Here is a 24,492-nt window from a genome sequence, read left to right as displayed (position 1 = left end):
CTGAAAAAAGCATGTTTTTATGCTGCTTTTTATGCTTTTTTTTGTGCATCTTATCTATTGAGATAGGGAAAACGCTGTTAACCTTTATGCTTTTTTTTATTATTTTATGTACACAGCAGATTTTTCTGCACAAAAAAGCATGTTTTGGCAGGAAAAAGGTGCTGAAAAATCACGGTTTTTTTCATGCTTTTTTTCCCATGCATCTTATCTACTGAGATAGGGAAAAATGCAGAAAGGCTATGTGCACACGTAGCAGATTTGTTTTTTGCACAGAAAAGCATGTTTTGGCAGGAAAAAAGCTGCTGAAAAAAAGAACATTTTTATGCTTTTTTCATGCTTTTTTCATGCACTTTTTCCATGCTTTTATTGAATCTATTGAAATAGGGAAAACACTGGAGAAAAAAAGCAGAAAGGCTATGTGCACATGTAGCAAATATTTTCTGCACAAAAGAAGCATGTATTGGCAGGAAAAAAGCTGAGGAAAAAAAGAACATTTTCATGCTTTTTTCATCATGCTTTTTTTCATGCCTTTTATATGCTTATCTGTTGAGCTAGGGAAAACACTGGGGGGGGGAAGCAGAAAGGCTATGTGCAAACATAGCAATTTTTTCCTGCACAAAAAAAGCATGTTTTCATGTTTCTTTTCATGTTTCTTTTCATGTTTCTTTTCATGTTTCTTTTCATGTTTCTTTTCATGTTTCTTTTCATGTTTCTTTTCATTTTTTTTTTTTTCGTTTTTTTTCATGTTTCTTTTCATGCTTCTTTTCATGCTTTTTTTCATGTTTCTTTTTCATGTTTCTTATCTATAAAGATAGGGAAAACACAGGGAAAAAAAGCAGAAACAATTAACATGTTGCTTCTTGTTTCAGCAACAAAAACTGCAAGGAAAAATGAAGCAACGTGTGCACAGCAAGTCAGGATTCTCATAGACTTTGCTTTTTTTTTACTAAATTTACTAAAAAAGCATGAAAAAAGCAACATAGGCACTTATTGTAATTTGCTGCATATTTGCAGTGCAGAACTTGGCTTGGATCTACATACTTAAGTTAAGATCGCAGTGTAATACAGGTGAATGGGGGTCACATAATTTTGAAAAATTTGTAACTAGTTGGATATTTGTGACTCTAGGGGTTGTAATGAGACCCCTTTCACCTGTATTATGTTGCAGTTTTTTTCCCCTTGTGATCAGTATCGCGCTTGTCTAAACCTGATATACACATATTGGGATAGAAATGTCTCCCCTTGCCAAGAAGATACCTGTAGCATCGTTCATCCAGAGGCTCCTGGTTCACAGAACACTGAGCGTATGGACATTGTTGTGTCTGCCGTGTAAAATAACTGGATAATATTACCCCAGATGCCTTGTGGATGAAAAACGAGCTACAAAACACCATTAAGAACAATAGCGCAGCTTGATGGTCAAGACATTGCCAATATGTATTTCCATATGAAACAGAAACAGATGTCCATAAAAAGCAGAGCTCAGACAGGATATCAATGTGTCTCTCCAGATTACATTGTATCTCTCGCTGGATGGGCTCCAAAGCAGAATATTTCACATTTCAGCTATGTATTTTTTTGCATTCAGATAAAGTATAGATTCCAATGTTGCAGCTTGTTGCCAGTTCTGTCTTCTGCAACATTGGGGCAGATTTATTAATTTTTATCTGAAATGAAGCTTAAAACTAGGCCTGACAAGCAGAAGCTGTGCCTGAAAGGTAAGGAGTATTGAGAAGTCATTTAAAGGTGACCTTTCACTCAATTTTTTTAATTTAACCTGAGTACCTCCTCCATTTGCTGCTGTTCCACTGATTCTGGAGCAGTTTTTCTTTTTCTTTTATACCCCTCCGTTCCAAAGTTATGACCCCTCGAAGTAAAGATGTAAATCTTCCCTTTGACTAACTGGGCATGTATCACAGAACGTCTCTGTGGGCGTGGCTGTGTTTTGATTGGCCAGTGTCAGAGGAGAAAAGGGAAACGCCCACAGAGAAGGTCTGTGGTACACGCCCAGTTAGTCGAAGGGAAAAATTTGCATCTTTATTTCCTGGGGGCGTACATTTGGAACGGAGGGGCGCAGAAGAAAAAGGAAACCTGTTCCGGAATCAGCAGGACAGCAGAAATTAAGAGAGTACTTGGTTTAAAGGGGTTGTCCACTATTTTTACAATGATGGCCTATCCTTAGGTTAGGTCATCAATGTCTGATTGGCCAGGATCCGACTTCCCGCGGTTCCCGATCCTGGCAGCGGCAGCAGGTAGCCGGAAAAGTTCAATTTCGGAGCTGCTCCGCCTTTTTATAGTAGCAGCTGGGTACTATACATCCGCCTCCTATTGATCTAGATGGGAAGCGGATGTGCAGTGCCCGGCCGCGGCCACGATCAGAAAACACAGCAGATCCGAAACTGAGCACTTTCGGCTGTTACCGCCACCAGGACCGGGAGCAGCTGATCGGCGGGGGTGCGGGGTTTCATAAGGCCTCCCATGCTAATCAATAGGCGGGTTTTCAGTGTCCGGCCGTGGCCGCTATCAGAAGACGGTGCAGTGCCGGAACTGAGCATTTCCGGCCGCCTGCTGCCGGGACCGAGAGAAAAGCTGATCCGCGGGGGTGCGGGGTGTCGACCCCAGCCGATCAGACATTGACAACCTATCCTAAGGATAGCCCATCAATGTAAAAGTAGGAGACAACCCCTTTAAATAAAAAAAGTGATGGGTCCTTTTTAAAGGGATATCAGGAAAGGGCTGCTGTCCTAATAATCACACATCAGATAAACAGGACTTGGACTATGACCCCCTCCCAGCCTGGGGTCTTATAAGGTGGACATGCTATTGGTGCAACCTATGGGGTCACATGGGACCCAAGAGGTAAGGGGGGCTCCATCCACATCCAAAGCAGGTGGAATTGTGCATTATAGTGAGTCATTGGACTGCAAAGGGGCCGCATATTGTTCCTGTTTTCTTCTGTCTGTGTCTGCACCTATATAACATCCATATGCCAGTATAGGATATATGGCAAGGGGTTTAGAAGCCCCATTTTTTTGTGGGTTCTGTCGACATCTGTTATCAGCTGATGATCGGATGCTTTGGAAAATATAAATTTCAATTCCTTTAAAAAAAAAAAAAACACAAAAACAATCCGTATTCTCGAATAAAAAGAAATGTGGACACATGGCACACAGATTTATTTTGATGGGAAATGAATGAAAAGGGTGGTCTCTGACACCTTATGGTCTGATTTGCTTACGGTCCTCTGTGACAGTTCTGAATATGTTTCCCTTTCTCTTTTTGTGTCTTTTCTCCAGGGATTACCAGGACCGATAGGCGCTCCAGGACCAAAGGGAAGTCGGGTTAGTGTCACAACCCTCCATAGGAGAGCGAAACAGACGCCTCTAGAATAGCTCAATCATTAGATTGGAAATGGTATATGAGTGTGATGATACATTTTTCATCCATGGCAAAGGTTCAGTATGGAGTCAGTTTGATGAAAATTGCAAATACATCTAAACATTCACATAAAACATTCAATATCAGTATCTGTCTGTATCGGGGTATGTGCCCACAATCCGTAATAGCAGCATTTTGGACACAGCATATGTCCAAAAAGCTGCGTTGTACAGTAGAAGCACAGTGGATGCAATTTAAAGAAATCCTTTGCCCACTGTGCTTCTGTCCTCCGCAGCGTAAACTGGCATGAGCCGCGCGCGGCATGTCAATTTATGCTGCGGAGACTCGAATATTCACAAAGTCCGCAGCGGCCCGATCCCTGATCGTGGACACAGGCCGCTGCCATCTCTTGCGGAGGACATTCGCGGCCCCGCCGCGTCCAGATCGTGTGCACGTACCCTTAGATATCTAAGCCACGATTCATGAATTCTTGCCTGATATATTTTATATTGTATTTCAGTCCTGTTAAATGTTTCCCGGCATGGACAGATACTGTAATTACATTAGGTATCAGGAGTGAAGATTTGGATTTACAGTTTTCCTGGGGAAAAAAATGTTGGGGAGACTCTGTTTATGTAGTATATAGTGTCGTATAGTCCATATGCCCTCCCATGTTATGTCACTTATCCTCTGAATTGATACAGTATCATATTGGCCAATTTAGTTGCACCCACCGCAGTATCATAGCATCCGATAAACTCTAGTAGTTGCTCTTCATTCACATTATAATCTATATGTCTAAATGGTAATATAATGTGGGGTATTTGTTGAATGGGATTTATGTCATTTTGCTGCTTATTTTATATAGTTGAAAATTGCACAGCTGTTATCCAACAGCACCGTAGGTACAAAAATGATGGAGAGACTTAAAGGGAACCTGTCACATCGAGCAGACGGCCTGATCTGAAGACGGCGGGAAGCAGAGAAAATTTAAATAATTTTGTAGAAAAAGATTTAATAGAGTTTATTTTATTGGGTGTAAGAGTCCAGTGGGCGGTTTTCTTCACTACTTGACAGCTGCCTGTGTGCAAGCAAGGCTGCAAATAGCTGATAAGACCATGAATAACAAATTCGGTGGACTGAACTGGAGTTATTAGTCTAGGGGGCTGCCTTGTAGATAGCAGTCAGTGAGAGGAACCGCCCACTGGACTCCTATTCCCACAGATTGAAGAAGAAGAAAAAAAAAAAAGAGCTGCACAGACAGATGGAAGAATTTTTACTTTTTTATATATGTAAAAAATTTAAATAACAATATAAATGGATATATTATTGGATATATTATTGGCTTGGGACCGCAAAGAAGGTGTCTGTGACCGCCGAAACGCGTAGTCCATACTGCATATACCGTACCTTGCTATGTCAAGAGGTCTGGAATTTTTTATTCTTTATATAATAAAGTCGGAAAGAAAAAAAGAAATACACACTCCAAAAACAAACACTTGGAGTCATCTTACCTTGCTGGATCTGCCCTCATTTTGTTCGATAGATAGATAGATAGATAGATAGATAGCTAGATAGCTAGATAGATAGATAGCTAGATAGATAGATAGATAGATAGATAGATAGATAGATAGATAGATAGATAGATAGATAGATAGATAGATAGATAGATAAATAAATAAATAAATAAATAAATAAATATATATATATATATATATATATATATATATATATATATATATATATATATATATATATATATATATATGAGAGAGATATAGATATATATAGATATATCTATCTGTCTATAGAGATATATATGTGCAAAAAAAAGAATATATATATATATATATATATATATATAGATAAATTTTTTATATATGTATTCATTTATATTTTTTATATATGTTTATATTATTTTTATAATTTTTATATATATATATATATATATATATATATATATATAAAATATAATTTTATATAAAAAAGTAAAACAATTCTCAAATCTGTCTGTGCAGCTCTTTTCTTTGTTTCTTTTTTTTTTTTATATTCCATGCTTCCCACAGATAAAAGTACATAATCATTATGACAGGTTCCCTTTAACATCTCATATTGCCACAGTAAAAATCATTCATTAGAGGGATTGTCTACTACTTTTACATTGATGGCCTATCCTTCGGATGGGCCATCAGTGTCTGATCGGCCGGGGTCCGACACCCTGCACCCCACCGATCAGCTGCTCTCGTAGCCACTGCCGCAAATGCTTAGTTCTGGAGCTGCCCCATATTCCGATAGCGGCCGGGTACTGCACATCCGCCTTCCATTCAAGTAAATTCCATTTGCTGCCGCCACTGGCACTGGCATCATCTGATCGGCGGGGTACCTGGTGTCAGACCCCGGCCGATCAGACATTGATTACCCATCCTAAGGATCGGCCATCAATGTAAAAGTAGTGGACACCCCTTTAAAGCATAGGACGTCTTAATTTAACTTTGTTGCAGTTTTGATTTTGCCACAATTTTTTTTTTTTAAATCCGATGAATGATCTTTTTCTGGAATTTGTCAATGCCTGAGTTGCATATAATGGGCGTCAATATGAAAACTAAGATCGTTGGTGATGCCCAGACGTCCCTTTCTAGTGCCGGTTAGAAAACGCCATCTTTGTTGGTGGCTTTGGAGGCCGAGTTTCCATACAAATGCATGATAAATGTAGAGAATATGTGTTTTGTTTCGATATTCGGTTTGATGGTTGCATTTTGTGTCATTAATAACCTTTTGCTTCCTAGGAGGAATGATTTCCACGTTCTTAAACCCCCCCAAAAAAAAATCTCTTTAGAAGATAATGAAGTGTTATCCCTGTAATTATAGGAATCAGTCGGGTTTCTCAGTTTCTCCACCCAGTCACTTTGGAGACGGTTGCGATGCCGACTCTTTAATCTACGGGCAATAATTGTCCTCGCATCACGCGGCTCGGCGTTGGGAAACCGTTAACCGAGCGTTAAGAACACATCTTGAGGCCATACGCAAATGAGACTTCTAGGATTTCATCCTTCGCCCTGATTCCTTGTCAGACTCGCAGCAGACTTTAAGACTTTTTACAAGATTATTGCAAAATGAGGCCATGTTCGCAGCACTCCTGTCCCTGTTATGTTAGCTTTGTCACCCGGTACGCACTTTTAACTTCGGACCCGCTCCAGGGCAGATGTTACTAATTCATCACCAGACAGAAAACAGGCACCGATAATGCGAGCTCTTAAAGGGCCAGCAACGGTAAAATGTCGGCTTGAGATGTAAAAGAATCCATATGTGTCTATTGGTGACAAGTAAAAGCTCTTCTTCTATTTCATCAGCTTTTTTTTTGTGCAGGGAGAAGGCAGAAAGCAATATCGTTTAGTGGGAGTTTGCAGCGCGTAGGAACATATGGCTTTCCACAGCTGCGGTTTTATTAGCTACTATTATGTATAACTCTAGAGATTATCTATATTATATTATTACATGTTTGGTAATATGAACAATGCCGTTACTGTTAGATAGGCCAACTAGTATTTTCGGATTACAGTAGTTCCCCATCGAGTGCCAATATTCCCCATTAAGATACGGCATTTGCGAGAACGCGGCGAGGAACTAGGCGCAGACTGCGTTTATGGGCACAGGTGGTATACACAGTCTGGGTGGATGTCTTGGCATCTGTCCAGCATAAAATACCATTGCAAAAAATATATAGAACACTTATACAAACCGTATGCTATACATATTTTTTGTGAAGTCAAATAAGTTGTTTGCAGACATATACCGGCCGCTGGGAAGAGAGCAATGTCTCAGTCTGGTAAATGGACGCCTACGAGAACATTTAAAGTACCTATTGAGCAAAGTTACCGACTAGAGATGAGCAAACCTTTCAAAGTTCGGTTCGGCGGGTGTAGCCCGGCCTGTGGGGCCCCCGGACTGTGGGGCCCCCGGGCTGTGAGGCTCCCGGGCTGTGAGGCTCCCGGGCTGTGAGGCCCCCGGGCTGTGAGGCTCCCGGACTGTGAGTCTCCCGGACTGTGGGGCCCCCGGACTGTGGGGCCCCCGGACTGTGGGGCCCCCGGACTGTGGGGCCCCCGGACTGTGAGGCCCCCGGACTGTGAGGCCCCCGGACTGTGAGGCCCTGGACTCAGATTTTTGGAAAAGTCTATGTTCGGTACTGACACCAAACACCGAACCTCTGGTTCTCTCATCTCTACTCCTGACACATAATTTGGGCTAAGCCCACAAACGCAGTGTTGGATTTAGAGGCCAGTTGATTAGTAGTTTTACCCTCTAGTACATAGAGGAAAGGTCCTGAGTAAGATTCCATCCTTTATAAACCTAAAAGGGAAAACTTCACGTATTACAGTAGCTATATAATCTAGTTTAACATTTCCTAACTTTCAAAATAAGTTAACAAAAGCAAAAAATGTGTGACCTTAAGGAGGCCATACACCTTCTGTAGCTGTCAGTGTAATGCTTGGGCCACATATACTTACACGCCGAATAGCAAAAATGTGCCCAGCGTGAGAAGAGATGCAAAAAACCTATTTCATCGATTGAGGATCGGGCATGTTGAAATTCATCATGCCCAATCCTTTTTTTTTCTTCCTCCTAATATAATTTGTGGAAGGAGAGGGAGACTTCAGGCCTCTATACACATAAGATAATCTCGGCAGCACTGCTCTGTTATCAGACCTCTATACACATAAGATAACCGAGCAGTGCTGCCGAGATTATCAGACCTCCATACACATAATCTCGGCAGCACTGCTCGGTTATCTTATGTGTATGGGGGTCTGATAAACTCGGCAGCACTGCTCGGTTATCTTATGTGTATGGGGGTCTGATAATCTCGGCAGCACTGCTCGATTATGTTATCAGACCTCCATACACATAAGATAACCGAGTAGTGCTGCCGAGAATATCAGACCTCCATACACATAATCTCGGCAGCACTGCTCGGTTATCTTATGTGTATGGAGGTCTGATAATCTCGGCAGCACTGCTCTGTTATCTTATCAGACCTCCATACACATAAGATAACCGAGCAGTGCTACCGAGATAATCAGGCCTCCATACACATAATCTCGGCAGCACTGCTCAGTTATATTATGTGCATGGAGGCCTGATTATCTCAGCAGCACTGCTCAGTTATCTTATCAGGCCTCCATACACATAAGATAACCGAGCAGTGCTGCCGAGATTCAGGCCTCCATACACATAAGATAACCGAGCAGTGCTGCCGAGATTCAGGCCTCCATACACATAAGATAACTGAGCAGTGCTGCAGAGATTCAGGCCTCCATACACATAAGATAACTGAGCAGTGCTGCAGAGATTCAGTCCTCCATACACATAAGATAACCGAGCAGTGCTGCAGAGATTCAGGCCTCCATACACATAAGATAACCGAGCAGTGCTGCAGAGATTCAGTCCTCCATACACATAAGATAACCGAGCAGTGCTGCCGAGATTCAGTCCTCCATACACATAAGATAACTGAGCAGTGCTGCCGAGATTCAGTCCTCCATACACATAAGATAACTGAGCAGTGCTGCAGAGATTCAGGCCTCCATACACATAAGATAACTGAGCAGTGCTGCAGAGATTCAGGCCTCCATACACATAAGATAACCGAGCAGTGCTGCCGAGATTCAGGCCTCCATACACATAAGATAACCGAGCAGTGCTGCCGAGATTCAGGCCTCCATACACATAAGATAACCGAGCAGTGCTGCCGAGATTCAGGCCTCCATACACATAAGATAACCGAGCAGTGCTGCCGAGATTCAGGCCTCCATACACATAAGATAACCGAGCAGTGCTGCCGAGATTCAGGCCTCCATACACATAAGATAACTGAGCAGTGCTGCCGAGATTCAGGCCTCCATACACATAAGATAACCGAGCAGTGCTGCCGAGATTCAGGCCTCCATACACATAAGATAACCGAGCAGTGCTGCCGAGATTCAGGCCTCCATACACATAAGATAACTGACCAGTGCTGCCGAGATTCAGGCCTCCATACAGATAAGATAACCGAGCAGTGCTGCCGAGATTCAGGCCTCCATACACATAAGATAACCGAGCAGTGCTGCCGAGATAATCATGCCAGCTTGGCTCTGAGGTGCATTGCCCCATTTAGATTTTTCTTTGGTATATCCATATGGTGCTTTGAAGTCATCTTGGATATCAGCCGGCGTCATGATGTAGCTGAGCCCAGAGGGAGGTCATCTTGTTTCTACACCTCATTCTCTGTAAAAATGCATTGAGAATTTTCAGGTTTAGCTTTTCCTTTCCATATCATAAGGCCGGTCTTCCTGAAAGCGAAGCGGTGAAACCCAGCCGAGCACCGCAGTTAATATCTACGATCTGGAACTTATTACAAATGGATTAAACGGAGAAGCTCTCTAATCTCATCTTCCGATACCCCCCCCCATTTTTTTTTTTTTATTCCTTCTGCCTTGGATAAATTTGAAGATTAGTGGTAGAACTGAATGGGCTGCCTTGTTCTTCCTCGGTTGATAAAGTGACTGAGACATTGAGGGGGAACATTAAAGGTTCAAGCACTTAATGAATCTGCGGTATAAAGCAGAGTCCAGGCATATTTTATATCTTTATCTGACGTGCTGGGCTCGGGGACCGCGCTCCATAGATGTGGTTAGTTTGATATTAATGACCGGTGAAAGCTTTGATTCTGTATCGATGTTTATTGCTATGACTAACAGCAAAAAGGATGATGTCCGCTTTGTCGCCACTAACCCTTAACTTACAGGTCCTTGTAGGCTGCACGCCCAGGCTCCCTTCTGCAGACCACGGTCCCTGGTGTGAGGGTATGTGCCCTTGGACTACATCGTGGAAGCCAGCACCATGCAGTCCATGGGCATATACACTTGCCTCAAGGTTTATCTCATCACGGAGGGATGCAGCCCCAGCGCTGGAGGAGAAGCGGCCACCATCGAGAGATTGATGCCCAGGCAGGCAGGAAGCGAGGCATTCAGACCGCTATCTCATATTGTCTTTCTCTTTTCATCGTAGGGCTATATCGGCCTTCCAGGATTATTCGGGTTACCTGGAGCCGATGGAGAACGCGTAAGTACATTCTGATTGCACAGGTATGAAACATTTGGGTTTACGAAAAATGTTTCAAATCCAATGACTGATTCTTATGTTTTCTTATGCCCTGATTTACAAAAACACTTGTATTTTTAACCATGGATTTTGTACAAAACACTTGTGCAATTACATACAATGGAGATGAACAAGAAAAAATTTTTTTTGTAGCCAAAATGTATACCATATTTTTCGGTTTATAAGACGCGCCCTAAATTTAGAGGAAAATAAAGGGAGTCCATCTTACAATTTGGTGGTGTCTTACCGGGGAGAGGGGACAACAGCTGTGGTGGAGCGGGTTGACAGGAGGCAGGGGCGATGGTGGAACAGGGCGATGTAGCAGGTGTCCCAGATGCTCTCTGCGGGCACTGTGAGGCAGGAACATCCAGAAACTGTGAGTAGAGCGGGCTTCAAAGAAATGTTGCCCGGAGTCGGCGCATGCGCAGATTGAGCTATCGGCACAATGACAAGACGAGATCTCATCTGCGTACGCGCCACCTCTGGGCGCCATTTTCCTTTAAGTCTGCTGCTGGGAGATAAACGGGCCGGAGGCAACGCATGCACAGATAAGATCTTGAACTGAGAGCTCCATCTGCACATGTGCTGACTTCGGGTGCCATTGTTTGAAGCCTGCACGCCAACATTTTCAGGATGGCCCTTGCCTCACCACCCGCAGTATAGCTCCCTCAGCCCGCAGCACAGCTCTCTCAGCCTGCAGCACAGCTCTCTCAGCCTGCAGCACAGCTCCCTCAGCCCGCAGCACAGCTCCCTCAGCCCGTAGCACAGCTCCCTCAGCCCGTAGCACAGCTCCCTCAGCCCGTAGCACAGCTCCCTCAGCCCGTAGCACAGCTCCCTCAGCCCGTAGCACAGCTCCCTCAGCCCGTAGCACAGCTCCCTCAGCCCGTAGCACAGCTCCCTCAGCCCGCAGCACAGCTCTCTCAGCCCGCAGCACAGCTCTCTCAGCCTGCAGCACAGCTCCCTCAGCCCGCAGACCCAGCTCCCTCAGCCCGCAGACCCAGCTCCCTCAGCCCGCAGACCCAGCTCCCTCAGCCCGCAGACCCAGCTCCCTCAGCCCGCAGACCCAGCTCCCTCAGCCCGCAGACCCAGCTCCCTCAGCCCGCAGACCCAGCGCCCTCAGCCCGCAGACCCAGCGCCCTCAGCCCGCAGACCCAGCGCCCTCAGCCCGCAGACCCAGCGCCCTCAGCCCGCAGACCCAGCGCCCTCAGCCCGCAGACCCAGCGCCCTCAGCCCGCAGACCCAGCGCCCGCAGACCCAGCGCCCTCAGCCCGCAGACCCAGCGCCCTCAGCCCGCAGACCCAGCGCCCTCAGCCCGCTGACCCAGCGCCCTCAGCCCGCTGACCCAGCGCCCTCAGCCCGCTGACCCAGCGCCCTCAGCCCGCTGACCCAGCGCCCTCAGCCCGCTGACCCAGCGCCCTCAGCCCGCTGACCCAGCGCCCTCAGCCCGCAGACCCAGCTCCCTCAGCCCGCAGACCCAGCTCCCTCAGCCTGCAGACTCAGAGCTCTCGGCCCGCAGACCCAGCGCCCTCAGCCCGCAGACCCAGCTCCCTCAGCCCGCAGACTCAGAGCAGCGCTCGCAGACCCAGCACAGTGCCCGCAGCATTGCTCCTGCCTCCTGCTACCCCTCTCCACTGCCTCCCGGTAAGCTACATTCGGATTATGAGACGCATCCCTCATTTTCCTCCCAAATTTTTGGGAGCAAGAGTGTGTCTTATAATCCAAAAAATACGGTATATAAAAATGTATTGAACATTTATTCTGCAACTTTACTGGAAACTAATTCTTATGCCGTTTCCTTTTTTCTTGAAAGCTTCTCCTCTTGACACCTTGTCTGTCACAGAAGGCTGCTGATCTATCCCGCAGTCGTCCCCCATGTTCACGCCCCATCTATCTCGGTATCCTCCTTCCATCTCCTTGATATCCTGATGAGATCTTTCTCCTTGCTCTTCACTAGCAGCACCTAGTTTTTAAGGAAAGTCGTCCAAATAGGAATGTAAAAAATGTAACTTCCAATTCATTAGACAACCCAAGGCTTTGAAACGTTTCGACATTTACTCCACGGTGGACTTAAATTTTAGATCTTTGTCGTTACAATTGTATCAGCATACAAATAGCAGAGATATTTTTTTTTCTCCTCAATCCTCCAGGCCGACCCACAATTATCAAATCAGTAAGTAGCAAAAAAAATGAGTTTTACTTAAAATTAAACTTTTAATCTCTTATGTCTTAAAATATAAACAAATGTGAGAATGACAAACATATATTTCCTTTCAACCATTTAAGGCTGATATCTAAAAATCATGGATAGTGGTCCAACACCTTTTCTGTAGCGCATAGTGACGAGTCATTTACCTACTCGAGGATAAAACCTTCAGCTTTTGGCTTCCTCAATCCTCATGGAGGCCTCATTTACATATATAAGAAAGGAAAAAGTATTATGGAACCGTCTCACCGCTTTCCTGGTGATCCTGTCATATCCGTCCTTTGTCTATGCCCAGGTTCTACCAATCCTGTCTTCAGATGGATTGTCGACTGGAGTTTACGATGTCCTGTTAGCCCCTATGTTATACTGGTCATGGCATCCCATAAAAATCTCCTGCCCTGACAAGGGCAGTCCACAGCTGCTTCCTAGTGTCCATACAGCCCTAGATTGTCCATGTTGTGCCTCCTGATGCGTTTCCTCTCCAGTATGGTGACCTATCTTCCACCACCCAACATGGACAATCTAGGGTTGTGTAGACGCTAGGAAGCAGCTGTGTACTGCCCTTGTCAGGGCAGGAGTTTTTTATGGGTTGCCAGGGCCAGTATACCATAGGGGCAGGACAGGACATCATAAACTCAAGCGGACAGTCCATCTGAAGACAGGATTGGTAGCACCTGGGCACAGTCAGAACGGGTGTTTGACCACTGTTCATGATTTTAAGATCTCAGCCTTAAATGTTGAAAGGAAATATATGTTGTTTGTCATTTTCATCTTTGTTGTTACCTAGAAATGTTTTCACAACTTCTTTAAATTAATCCCAAGCCCTGTTCGCAACAACTTTAATATTTGTTAGAACACATCGTCCTTCATGAGTTTCCTAATATCCGGACCCACTAAAATGCCTTCCTTCAGTTTTGCTTTCAACAATCTCTTTAACTTGGTACACAGGTACTTAAGTCTGTCCTTCTTTCGGTAGAGCTTTCATAATCTGCTTCATTAGTCCAAGCTTAATGTGCGGTGGTGGGAGGAGAACGTCAGTGTGATCCACGAAACTTTCCGCAACTAGGTTCTTGAGTCCCGGTTGCAAAGATGTTCTCGTTGGCCAACTTTTTTGGCTCCATTCATGAGTCCTATCCTGGCTGTCCCATTTACACAAAAACATGGAGACTTCATGTATCCTCCTTGCTGCCCAAGGAGCAAAGGGAGAACTTTCAGATCACCACATATTGACCGTCCTTCATCCTCGTAGTTGAGGTTCTTAGGAATAGAGGCGAACGTCTAGCTTTCCTTCAAGTGCACAGAATTCCTTACAGGCACTGAAGCATACTCCCTGCCATTGTGCAGTAGCTGCGTTCAGACCTATTTTTTTTTTTTGGGCTGAATCGATAGTCTCCATTCGCTCACCTTATACTAATGCCTGCTTTATACGAGACGACCGATTGTGTGATTTCATGATCGATCGTACCCGCCCCCGTCGTTTGTGCGTCACGGGCAAATCGCTGCCCGTGTCGCACAAAGTCGTGAAACCCCTGTCACACGTACTTACCTGCTGAGCGACCTCGCTGTGGGCGGCGAACATCCTCTTCCTGAAGGGGGAGGGACGTTCGGCGTCACAACAACGTCACACAGCCGCCGGCCAATAGAAGCGGAGGGGCGGAGATGAGCGGGACGTAAACATCCCGCCCACCTCCTTCCTTACGCATAGCTGCCGGGAGCCGCGGGATGCAGGTAAGCTGTGTTCATCATCCCCTAGGTGTCACACGAGACGACGTCGTGAACGATGCCGGATGTGCGTCACGAAAATTGTGACCCCGATGATGCATCGCACGATAGCGCGTCTCGTGTAAAGCCCGCATTTGTGTTACATTTTTCAATCAGCTCAGGAACATCAATGCAATGCACTAGAGCTCCTTCTTGAGAAAAGTGTGGAAGGGATTCCTTTTGGAACTCTATGGAATTCTGTTCATTTGGAACCCTATGGAATCAGTGTTTGTGCACAAACTATATGCAGAGTTCAGCAGTTGACAATATATAAAAATCACCTTTTATTTTCCATACAATTTTACCCTTGCGGACCTGTGTGATCTATAGAACACAGGTTGAATTCATTACTAGAATCTGATCTGTTTTCAAGATTAGATTGATCCAATAATTATGCAACCTGGAATTGAAAACTAAAGAGGATGTTATAAGCAGCTATAATGAAATCTGAGCCAATGTTCAATCTGCTGCTTGAATATTAGTCATTCCCTCTGATAATGAAATTTACACAGTGGTTACTTCCTCCTATCTTTCCTATGTGCCGTGAAGACAGTCACCAGGCTAATATTGCTGGAAAAAAACCACTACACTAAAATGCAACAACCCTGTGCCAGTCACAGCTACCACACTGCTGCACCGCCATATATCTCATTCCCTCCTTTATCATCCTACCCTTTCTCTATATTCTGTCAAAGATCTGGGACTAACTTCCACCATAACATAAAGTCCCCACTCCCATTTCCAAAAATTTTTCTAATGCTGCACCAGTTTTCTGGAATGCACTACCCTGGACAATCAGAACTGCTTTCTGATGCTCCTACCATGAAAATAATTTGAAATGTCCGCACAAAACATAATTTCACCCTACGAATGAACACTTGCTTGTTCATCGAGTAATGTATAGTTAGGCCAAAGATCTGGGACTAACGTCCACCATAATCTGAACCTCCCACTCTTCTCTCCAAAACTTTTCTAATGCTGCACCAGTTTTCTGGAATGCACTACCTTGGACAATCAGAACTGCTTTCTGATGCTCCTACCATGAAAATAATTTGAAATGTGCGCACAAAACATAACTTCACCCTACGGATGAACACTTGCTTGTTCATCGGGTAATGTATAGATAAGCCAAAGATCTGGGACGAACGTCCACCATAATCTGAAGCTCCCACTCTTCACTCCAAAACTTTTCTCATGCTGCACCAGTTTTCTAGAATGCGCTACCCTGGACAGTTAGAATTGTTTTCTGATGCTGCTACCATGAAAATCATTTGAAAAGTGCAACACAAAAGATCATTTTACCTAATGAATGAACACTTGCTCATCCATCCAGTGATCAGGAATGCTCATTCACGATAATCTTTCAATTAACCTCCCACTCAATTCAGTTCAAAATAGCTTTATTGGCAGGATCAAGTACATGTTGACATTGCCAAAGCAAGTGATAAAAATATGGGGGATAGAGGCCCATCCAGGGTTGGGGGGGCGGAAGCCCATCCAGGGTTGGGCGGACGGAAGCCCATCCAGGGTTGGGGGGGCGGAGGCCCATCCAGGGTTGGGGGGGGGGGCGAAGTCCTATCCAGGGTTGGGGAGAGGTTGTCGCCCATCCAGTTTTGGGGGGTATTGTGGCCCATCCAGGGTTGGGGGGGTTGTGGCCCATCCAGGGTTGGGGGGGTTTGGCCCATCCAGGGTTTGAGGGGGTTGTGGCCCATCCAGGGTTTGGGGGGGTTGTGGCCCATCCAGGGTTTGGGGGTTGTGGCCCATCCAGGGTTTGGGGGGTTGTGGTCCATCCAGGGTTTGGGGGGTTGTGGCCCATCCAGGATTTGGGGGGTTGTGACCCATCCAGGGTTGGGGGGTTGTGGCCTATCCATAGTTGGGTCGGTTGTGGCCCATCCAGAGGGTTGGGGGGTTGTAGCCCATCCAGTGTTTTGGGGGTTGTGGCCCATCCAGTGTTTTGGGGGTTGTGGCCCATCCAGGGTTGGGGGGATGTGGCCCATCCAGGGTTGGGGGGGTTGTGGCCCATCCAGGGTTGGGGGGATGTGGCCCATCCAGGGTTGGGGGGGGGTTGTGGCCCATCCAGGGTTTGGGGGGGTTGTGGCCCATCCAGGGTTGGGGGGGGTTGTGGCCCATCCAGGGTTGGGGGGGGTTGTGGCCCATCCAGGGTTGGGGGGGTTGTTGGCCCATCCAGGGTTTGGGGGGGTTGTGGCCCATCCAGTGTTTTGGGGGTTGTAGCCCATCCAGTGTTTTGGGGGTTGTGGCCCATCCAGGGTTGGGGGGATGTGGCCCATCCAGGGTTGGGGGGGGGTTGTGGCCCATCCAGGGTTTCATAGTTTCATAGTTTCATAGTCTTTAAGGTTGAAGGGAGACTCTAAGTCCATCTAGTTCAACCCGTAGCCTAACATGTTGATCCAGAGGAAGGCAAAAAAACCCCAATGTGTCAAATAAGCTCCAATGGGGAAAAAAATTCCTTCCTGACTCTACATATGGCAATCAGACTAGTTCCCTGGATCAACACCCTGTCATAAAATCTAATATACATAACTGGTAATATTATATTTTTCAAGAAATGCGTTCAGGCTCTGCTTAAATTTTACTAGTGAATCCCTCATTACAACATCATACGGCAGAGAGCTCCATAGTCTCACTGCTCGTACAGTAAAGAATCCTCATCTGTGATTATGAATAAACATTCTTTCCTCAAGACGTAGCGGATGCCCCCGTGTTCCAGTCGCAGGCCTAGGTGTAAAGAGATCTTTGGAAAGGTCTCTGTACTGTCCCCTCATATATTTATACATTGTGATTAGATCCCCCTAAGCCTTTGTTTTTCCTAACTAACTAACCCCAAGTTTAATAACCTGTCTTGGTATTGCAGCCCACCCATTCCTCTAATAATCTTGGTCGCTCTTCTATCTACCTGTAAGATTATGCTATTTATAACCTTCTATACTTTTGCTAACAAGAAATGCATCCATTCCTCTCTTAAATTCATTCAGTGAGTTGGCCATCACCACTTCCTCAGGAAGAGAGTTCCAGAGCCTCACTGCTCTTACCGTGAAGAACCCTCTTCTATGCTGATGTAGGAATTTTCTTTCCTCCAATCGAAAAGAATGCCCCCTTGTTCTTGTCATAGTCCTTGGTACAAACAGATCATGGGAGAGATCTCTATATGGCCCTCTGATATATTTGTACATATTTATTAGGTCTCCCCTAAGTCTTCTCTTTTCTAGAGTAAATAGACCTAATTTTGATAACCTTTCCGTGTATTGTAATGCACCCATTCCATTTATTATTTTAGTAGCCCGCCTCTGAACCCTTTCAAGTTCAGTAATGTCTTTCTTCAGCACCGGCGCCCAAAATTGCACACAATACTCCAAGTGTGGTCTGACGAGTGATTTGTACAGAGGGAGAATGATGTTTTCATCTCGTGCCCCCAGACCTCTTCTAATGCATCCCATCACCCTATTTGCTTTGGTGGCTGCTGCCTGACACTGGGCACTCCAATTTAGATTCTTATTGACTAAGATGCCTAAGTCTTTTTCCATGTCTGATTTCCCCAGCAGTTTCCCATTTAGTAGGTAATCGTAGCATCTGTTTCTCCTTCCCATGTGCATAACCTTACACTTATCTGTGTTAAACCTCATTTGCCATTTTTCAGCCCAATTCTCCAATTTACTCAAATCCATCTGTAGTTGCAAACTGTCCTCCTTTGTGTTAACTACCTTACATAGTTTTGTATCATCTGCAAATACTGATATTTTACTCTGTAAACCATCCACCAGATCATTAATAAATATATTAAATAGTAGGGGGCCCAATACAGACCCCTGTGGCACCCCACTAGTAACCCTGGCCCAATCTGAGTATGCGCCATTAATAACCACTCTTTGTTTTCTACCACTAAGCCAGCTACCTACCCATCTACACACATTTTCCCCGAGCCCAAGCTTTCTCATTTTACTTAGCAGTCTTTTATGTGGGACAGTGTCAAATGCTTTACCGAAGTCGAGATAAATGACATCCAATGATTCTCCTCGGTCCATGTGAGAGCTTACATCCTCATAGAAGCTGATCAGGTTAGTTTGACAGGAGCGATCCTTCATAAATCCATGTTGATATGGAGTTAAACAGTTATTAACATTGAGACATTCCATAATAGTATCCCTTAAAAACCCTTCAAACATTTTACCCACAACAGATGTTAAGCTTACCGGCCTATAGTTTCCAGGTTCCCTTTTGCACCCTTTTTTGAATATTGGTATCACATTTGCTAGCCGCCAATCCAGTGGAACAGACCCAGTTTCTATAGACCAAGGAAAGTGTATGTATCCGCTCACCTGTGGTATGAAGGAGACCAATGCTTCCCAGACACGTGCAAGGATAAACCAGCTGGCAATCTTGTATGGAGACTTTTTCAAAAAAATCCAGCACCGAATCCAGGAAATGTATTAAAAATTAATGACGTTTATTGAAACATATTAAAAAGTCCAAATAGGGTCCAGAGCAAAGAAACGGAGAGGACGCGTTTCGAACTGTATAGTTCTTAGTCTGACTAAGAACTATACAGTTCGAAACGCGTCCTCTCCGTTTCTTTGCTCTGGACCCTATTTGGACTTTTTAATATGTTTCAATAAACGTCATTAATTTTTAATACATTTCCTGGATTCGGTGCTGGATTTTTTTGAAAAAGTCGCCAGTTTCTATAGAGTCTTTAAATAAAAGGAATAGAGGCCTGTCTATCACATTACTTAACTCCCTTAATACCCGAGGGTGAATGCCATCAGGGCCTGGTGATTTGTCAATTTTAATGTTACTAAGTCGGTTCTGCACTTCTTCCTGGGTTAGGCAGGTCATACTTAATGGGGCATTTACATGATCACTCTGCATTTCCCCTGGCATATGCTTTTCCTGTGTGAACACAGTTGAGGGGGGGTTGTGGCCCATCCAGGGTTGGGGGGGTTGGGGCCCATCCAGGGTTGGGGGGGATGGAGGCCCATCCAGGGTTGGGGGGGGTGGAGGCCCATCCAGGGTTGGGGGGGGTGGAGGCCCATCCAGGGTTGGGGGGGGGGGGTGGAGGCCCATCCAGGGTTGGGGGGGGGGGTGGAGGCCCATCCAGGGATGGGGGGGGTGGAGGCCCATCCAGGGTTGGGGGGGGGTGGAGGCCCATCCAGGGTTGGGGGGGTGGAGGCCCATCCAGGGTTGGGGGGGGTGGAGGCCCATCCAGGGTTGGGGGGGTGGAGGCCCATCCAGGGATGGGGGGGGGTGGAGGCCCATCCAGGGATGGGGGGGGTGGAGGCCCATCCAGGGTTGGGGGGGGTGGAGGCCCATCCAGGGATGGGGGGGGTGGAGGCCCATCCAGGGTTGGGGGGGGTGGAGGCCCATCCAGGGTTGGGGGGGTGGAGGCCCATCCAGGGTTGGGGGGGGTGGAGGCCCATCCAGGGTTGGGGGGGGTGGAGGCCCACCCAGGGTTGGGGGGGATGGAGGCCCATCCAGGGTTGGGGGGGGGGGTGGAGGCACATCCAGGGTTGGGGGGGGGGGTGGAGGCACATCCAGGGTTGGGGGGGGGGTGGAGGCCCATCCAGGGTTGGGGGGGGGGTGGAGGCCCATCCAGGGTTGGGGGGGGGGGTGGTGGCCCATCCAGGGTTGGGGGGGGTGGAGGCCCATCCAGGGTTGGGGGGGGTGGAGGCCCATCCAGGGTTGGGGGGGGTGGAGGCCCATCCAGGGTTGGGGGGGGGTGGAGGCCCACCCAGGGTTGGGGGGGTGGAGGCCCACCCAGGGTTGGGGGGGGTGGAGGCCCATCCAGGGTTGGGGGGGGGGTGGAGGCCCATCCAGGGTTGGGGGGGGGGGTGGAGGCCCATCCAGGGTTGGGGGGGGGGTGGAGGCCCATCCAGGGTTGGGGGGGGTGGAGGCCCATCCAGGGTTGGGGGGAATAGAGGTCCATGACATGTCAGGCTCCTCTTAGTCTATGGCCGCTGCACTTTCTTCTTCCTCCAGTAGTATCCGTAGTTTCTCTTCTTCCTCCATGGAGTTGAAGTTTGGGAAGAGATCAGACAGTCTCCTGAAGTGAGTGTCCCTCACTGCTGAGTATTTGGGGCACCTCAGCAAGAAGTGGCCTCATCCTCCACGTCCTCCTGGGGGCACTGCTGGCACAGTCTGGTCTCTCGGGGCTTGTAGATCTGTTGGTGCCGCCTGGATTTGATGAGTAGACTATGGACGCTCAGTCTGTCCCACCTCAGAATCTGCCACTCACATCTACAAGGCTTTTCTCATGCTGAACCATTGTGTTGAACCTGGACAATCTGATGTTTTAAAAGCTGGTCCGGGACCCCTCTAGAAGTCGAGGCTGATACACTCTAAGATTTTATTTTTTCCTCACTTGTCTGACTAATCAGTTTTGTCACTAAACCCCCTTTTAACGAAGCTCAACCAAATGTATATTGACAAGCCAATTTGTCACACCGTATCAGCGGTTTGGTGTCGTTGCTTTTTCAGCTGATTAGCAGGAAATCTGCCCAAATTGGATCCGTAGATCAGTAACGCAGACGGAGCATTCCCATGACATTTGGAAGAGCCGTGGACCTTTAATGCAGCCTAAATGCTGCCATTTGACTGATCTAAAAAGCACACTCTGTGATGTTCAAAGGATAATTACTAACATGCCTTTTATCCTGCCCTCTAACCCATCAAACGTGGAAATAAACATGGGCCGGCGGAATCGCAGAATCTGGAGAACCACTCTCAATCTATTACACAGATGGAGGATATATTTTTTTGGGGGGGAGGGGGGTGCTGCTGCTGCACTTCTTAAGACTGTGGATAATTGATAAGCTTGATTTGTTTTACTTATGAGGTGTTCAATCACTTTAGAGACTCTCGGGCACAGTGGGTGACAACTTTATAGGGCAATCTAACACCGACGGGGAGTGCGTAAACTCAAAGGATCTCCCCTCAGAGGACAGGAAGCCATGACCCTCTTTATTAGAGGCCGAGTCTTCTGAGTAATTACTTTGGCGTGTCTGTTTACCCTGTTACCATGGAGGATATTCATCAAATACTGACAAAAGGGTGATCATCGTAGGTATAATGCATGGCAGATGAGGGGGGTTGTCTCACCGGAGGAGAATGTGGCCTGTTCAGCTGTGACTCCTCCGACATTGGAAAAGCCCATCTCAAACAATGTCTGGAAATGACATCTATAGTCTTATCAGATAAAAATACATTCCTTACCCTTGAAATAACTAGCGGCAGATCAGTGCTACCGTAGCTCTAGTAATAGTGAGAATCATGTAATGTGACGGAACGTGCCGCACCGTTTTTTTTTCAATATCCTCTTGCTCCGATGGTTGCAGAAATTTGCAGCATTATGATCACATAACCATAGCATAGTTATTGATTATTTATCCACTAATAATTTCAGGATGCATTGATTTGATGTCATGGCTGTGTAAACATGCAGCGGAAATCATATAGATTTTCCGACCGGAGTATTATTATTATTTTTTATAGCGCAATCAATTCCATGGCGCTTTACATGTGAAAGGGGTATACATAATAGGGACAAGTACAAAAATCATAAACAATACAAGGCACAGACTAGTACAGGAGGATAGAGGTCCCTGCCCGCGAGGTCTCACAGTCTACAAGGGATAGGTGAGGATACAGTAGGTGAGGGTGGAGCTGGTCGTGCGGCGCTATATCAGACTGAGGGTTATGGCAGGTTGTAGGCTTGTCAGAAGAGGTGGGTCTTCAGGTTCCTTTTTGAAGCTTGTCAAGGTAGGTGAGAGTCTGATGTGTTGGGGTAGAGTATTCCAGAGTATGGGGGAGGCACGGGAGAAATCTTGGATGCGATGGTGGGAAGAGGAGATGAGATGAGAGGGGAGTAGAGAAGGAGATCTTGTGAGGATCGAAGGTTACGTGTAGGTAAGTACCGGTAGACTAGGTCACAGATGTAGGGAGGAGACAGGTTGTGGATGGCTTTGTAGGTCATCATGGTTAGGGTTTTGAACTGGAGTCGTTGGGCAATGGGAAGCCAGTGAAGGGATTGGCAGAGAGGAGAGGTCGGGGAGTAGCGGGGGGACAGGTGGATGAGCCGGGCAGGATAGTTTAGAATAGATTGTAGGGGTGCGAGACTGTTAGAAGGGAGGCCACAGAGCAGGAGGTTGCAATAATCCAGGCGGGAGACAATAAGGGCATGTACCAGGGTTTTTGCAGCTTCTTGGGAAAGGAATGTACGGATCCGGGAAATATTTTTGAGTTGGAGGCGGCAGTAGGTGAAGAGGGCTTAGATGTATGGCTTTAGACAGTTTTAGACAATAAATCTGTGGCAGAAGCAGCAAAGTAGATGAGATCTGAACATCCACACACAACAGAGATTGATTATTGATCATTGGGAACACAGGAACAGCTTATTAATTCATAGTGGTTCCTGTGTCCTCCAATGAAGACTATACAAAAGTAGATTTCCAGAATTTTTTATTTCTCAGTTGCTTCATTGGGGGACATAGGAACCATGGCAACATATTAACATTTGGTGGGTCCTTTGTTCCCCAATGAAGACTACACAAAAAACATTCCAAGAAATCTTTATTTCTCAATTGCTTATAACATCTTATTAATCCATGGTGGTTCATGTGTCCCCCAATAAAGACTACATGATAAAGATTTCCAGAAATCGTTATTTCTCAGTTGATTTATTGGGGGGACACAGGAACCATGGCAGAATATCCCCCCCAATGAAGACTACATGAAAAAAATTGCCAAAAATCCTTATTTCTCAGTTGATTTATTGGGGGGACACAGGAACCATGGCAGAATATCCCCCCCCAATGAAGACCATGAAAAAGATGGCCAAAAATCCTTATTTCTCAGTTGATTTATTGGGAGGACACAGGAACCATGGCAGAAAGTTTAACCCATGGTGGTTTCTGTGTCCCCCAATGAAGACAACATGAGAAAGATTGCCAAAAATCCTTATTTCTAAGTCACTTCATTGAGGGACATGGGAATCATGGCAGCATATTAACCCATATTGGTTCCTACATCTCTCAATGAAGACTACATGAAAAAGAGTGCTAACAATCTTTATTTCTCAGCGCTTCATTGGAGGACACAGGAACCATGGCAGAAAATGTAACCCTTGGTGGTTCCTTTGTCCTTCCATTAAGACTACGCAAAGAGATTGCCAAAAATGTTTTTCTCAGTTGCTTCATTGGGGAACAAAGGAACCATGGCAGCATATTAAGCCATGGTGGTTTATGTGTCCACCAATGAAGTCTATACAAAAAAGATTGCCTAAAATCTTTATTTCTCAGTTCCTTCCTTGGGGGACCATGGCATAAAATTTTAACCCATGGTGGTTCCTATGTCACCCAATGAAAACTAGACGAAAAAGATTGCTAGAAATCGGGGGGACACAGGAACCATGGGTTACCATGCTGTCAGCACCGATAGGACGATGTCAGAGCATGCAGGGTCAATCGACACCTAGTTGTCAGTTTGTTCCTATATGTCTATGAGAAGCCTGTAATATCTGCTCCGGGATTCTTCTCGGCAGCCTTTCTCGTATATTAGAAGTGCAGGCTGTTCTGTGATTTTTTGCTTAGCGCCTTTCCACATTTGTCCATTGATGTCTTTGTGAACTCGTAACCTAATCCGCCCTCTTTCTTTTTCCACGCAGGGTTTGCCTGGAGTTCCCGGGAAGAGGGGCACGATGGGTAGGCCGGTAAAGTTTTTCCTTGTCTACTTTGCAGTCCTAGTGTAATGAAACAGGAAACCAAGTCTTCCTACTGCTAAATGTATTGTCGTATGTGTGTTTTTTTTTTTTTTTTCCCTGTGTGTCCGCGTCTGTGGTCGCGGTTCTCATGTCCTTTACGTCTATCCCACCTCACACACAAAGATAATGTTGTTCACGCTTCAAGGAAAGAATCCACAATAGCCGCAGGCAATGCAAAACTCCCAGCATGCCGCAATAAAAAGGAGCAAAAAGTAACCTTCCACCATTGTTGAGGCCTCAC

At 46.1% G+C, this 24,492-nt stretch overlaps 1 protein-coding gene across 1 annotated transcript in view; it reads left to right on the top strand.

Moving 5' to 3' along the window:
- COL27A1 (collagen type XXVII alpha 1 chain) overlaps nt 1–24,492 on the top strand; it is a 347,486-nt gene that overhangs the window by 76,492 nt on the left and 246,502 nt on the right. The window contains exons 10-12 of the mRNA XM_075324295.1: nt 3,297–3,341; nt 10,426–10,479; nt 24,156–24,200. Of these exons, the coding sequence (XP_075180410.1) occupies nt 3,297–3,341; nt 10,426–10,479; nt 24,156–24,200 (144 nt within the window). The remainder of the gene's footprint in view (nt 1–3,296; nt 3,342–10,425; nt 10,480–24,155; nt 24,201–24,492) is intronic.

Source organism: Anomaloglossus baeobatrachus, chromosome 9 (assembly GCF_048569485.1).
Source record: "Anomaloglossus baeobatrachus isolate aAnoBae1 chromosome 9, aAnoBae1.hap1, whole genome shotgun sequence".
Taxonomy (NCBI): Eukaryota; Metazoa; Chordata; class Amphibia; order Anura; family Aromobatidae; genus Anomaloglossus; species Anomaloglossus baeobatrachus.
The sequence above is the reverse complement of the archived record's forward strand: the minus strand, read 5'-3'. Positions and strand labels throughout refer to the sequence as shown.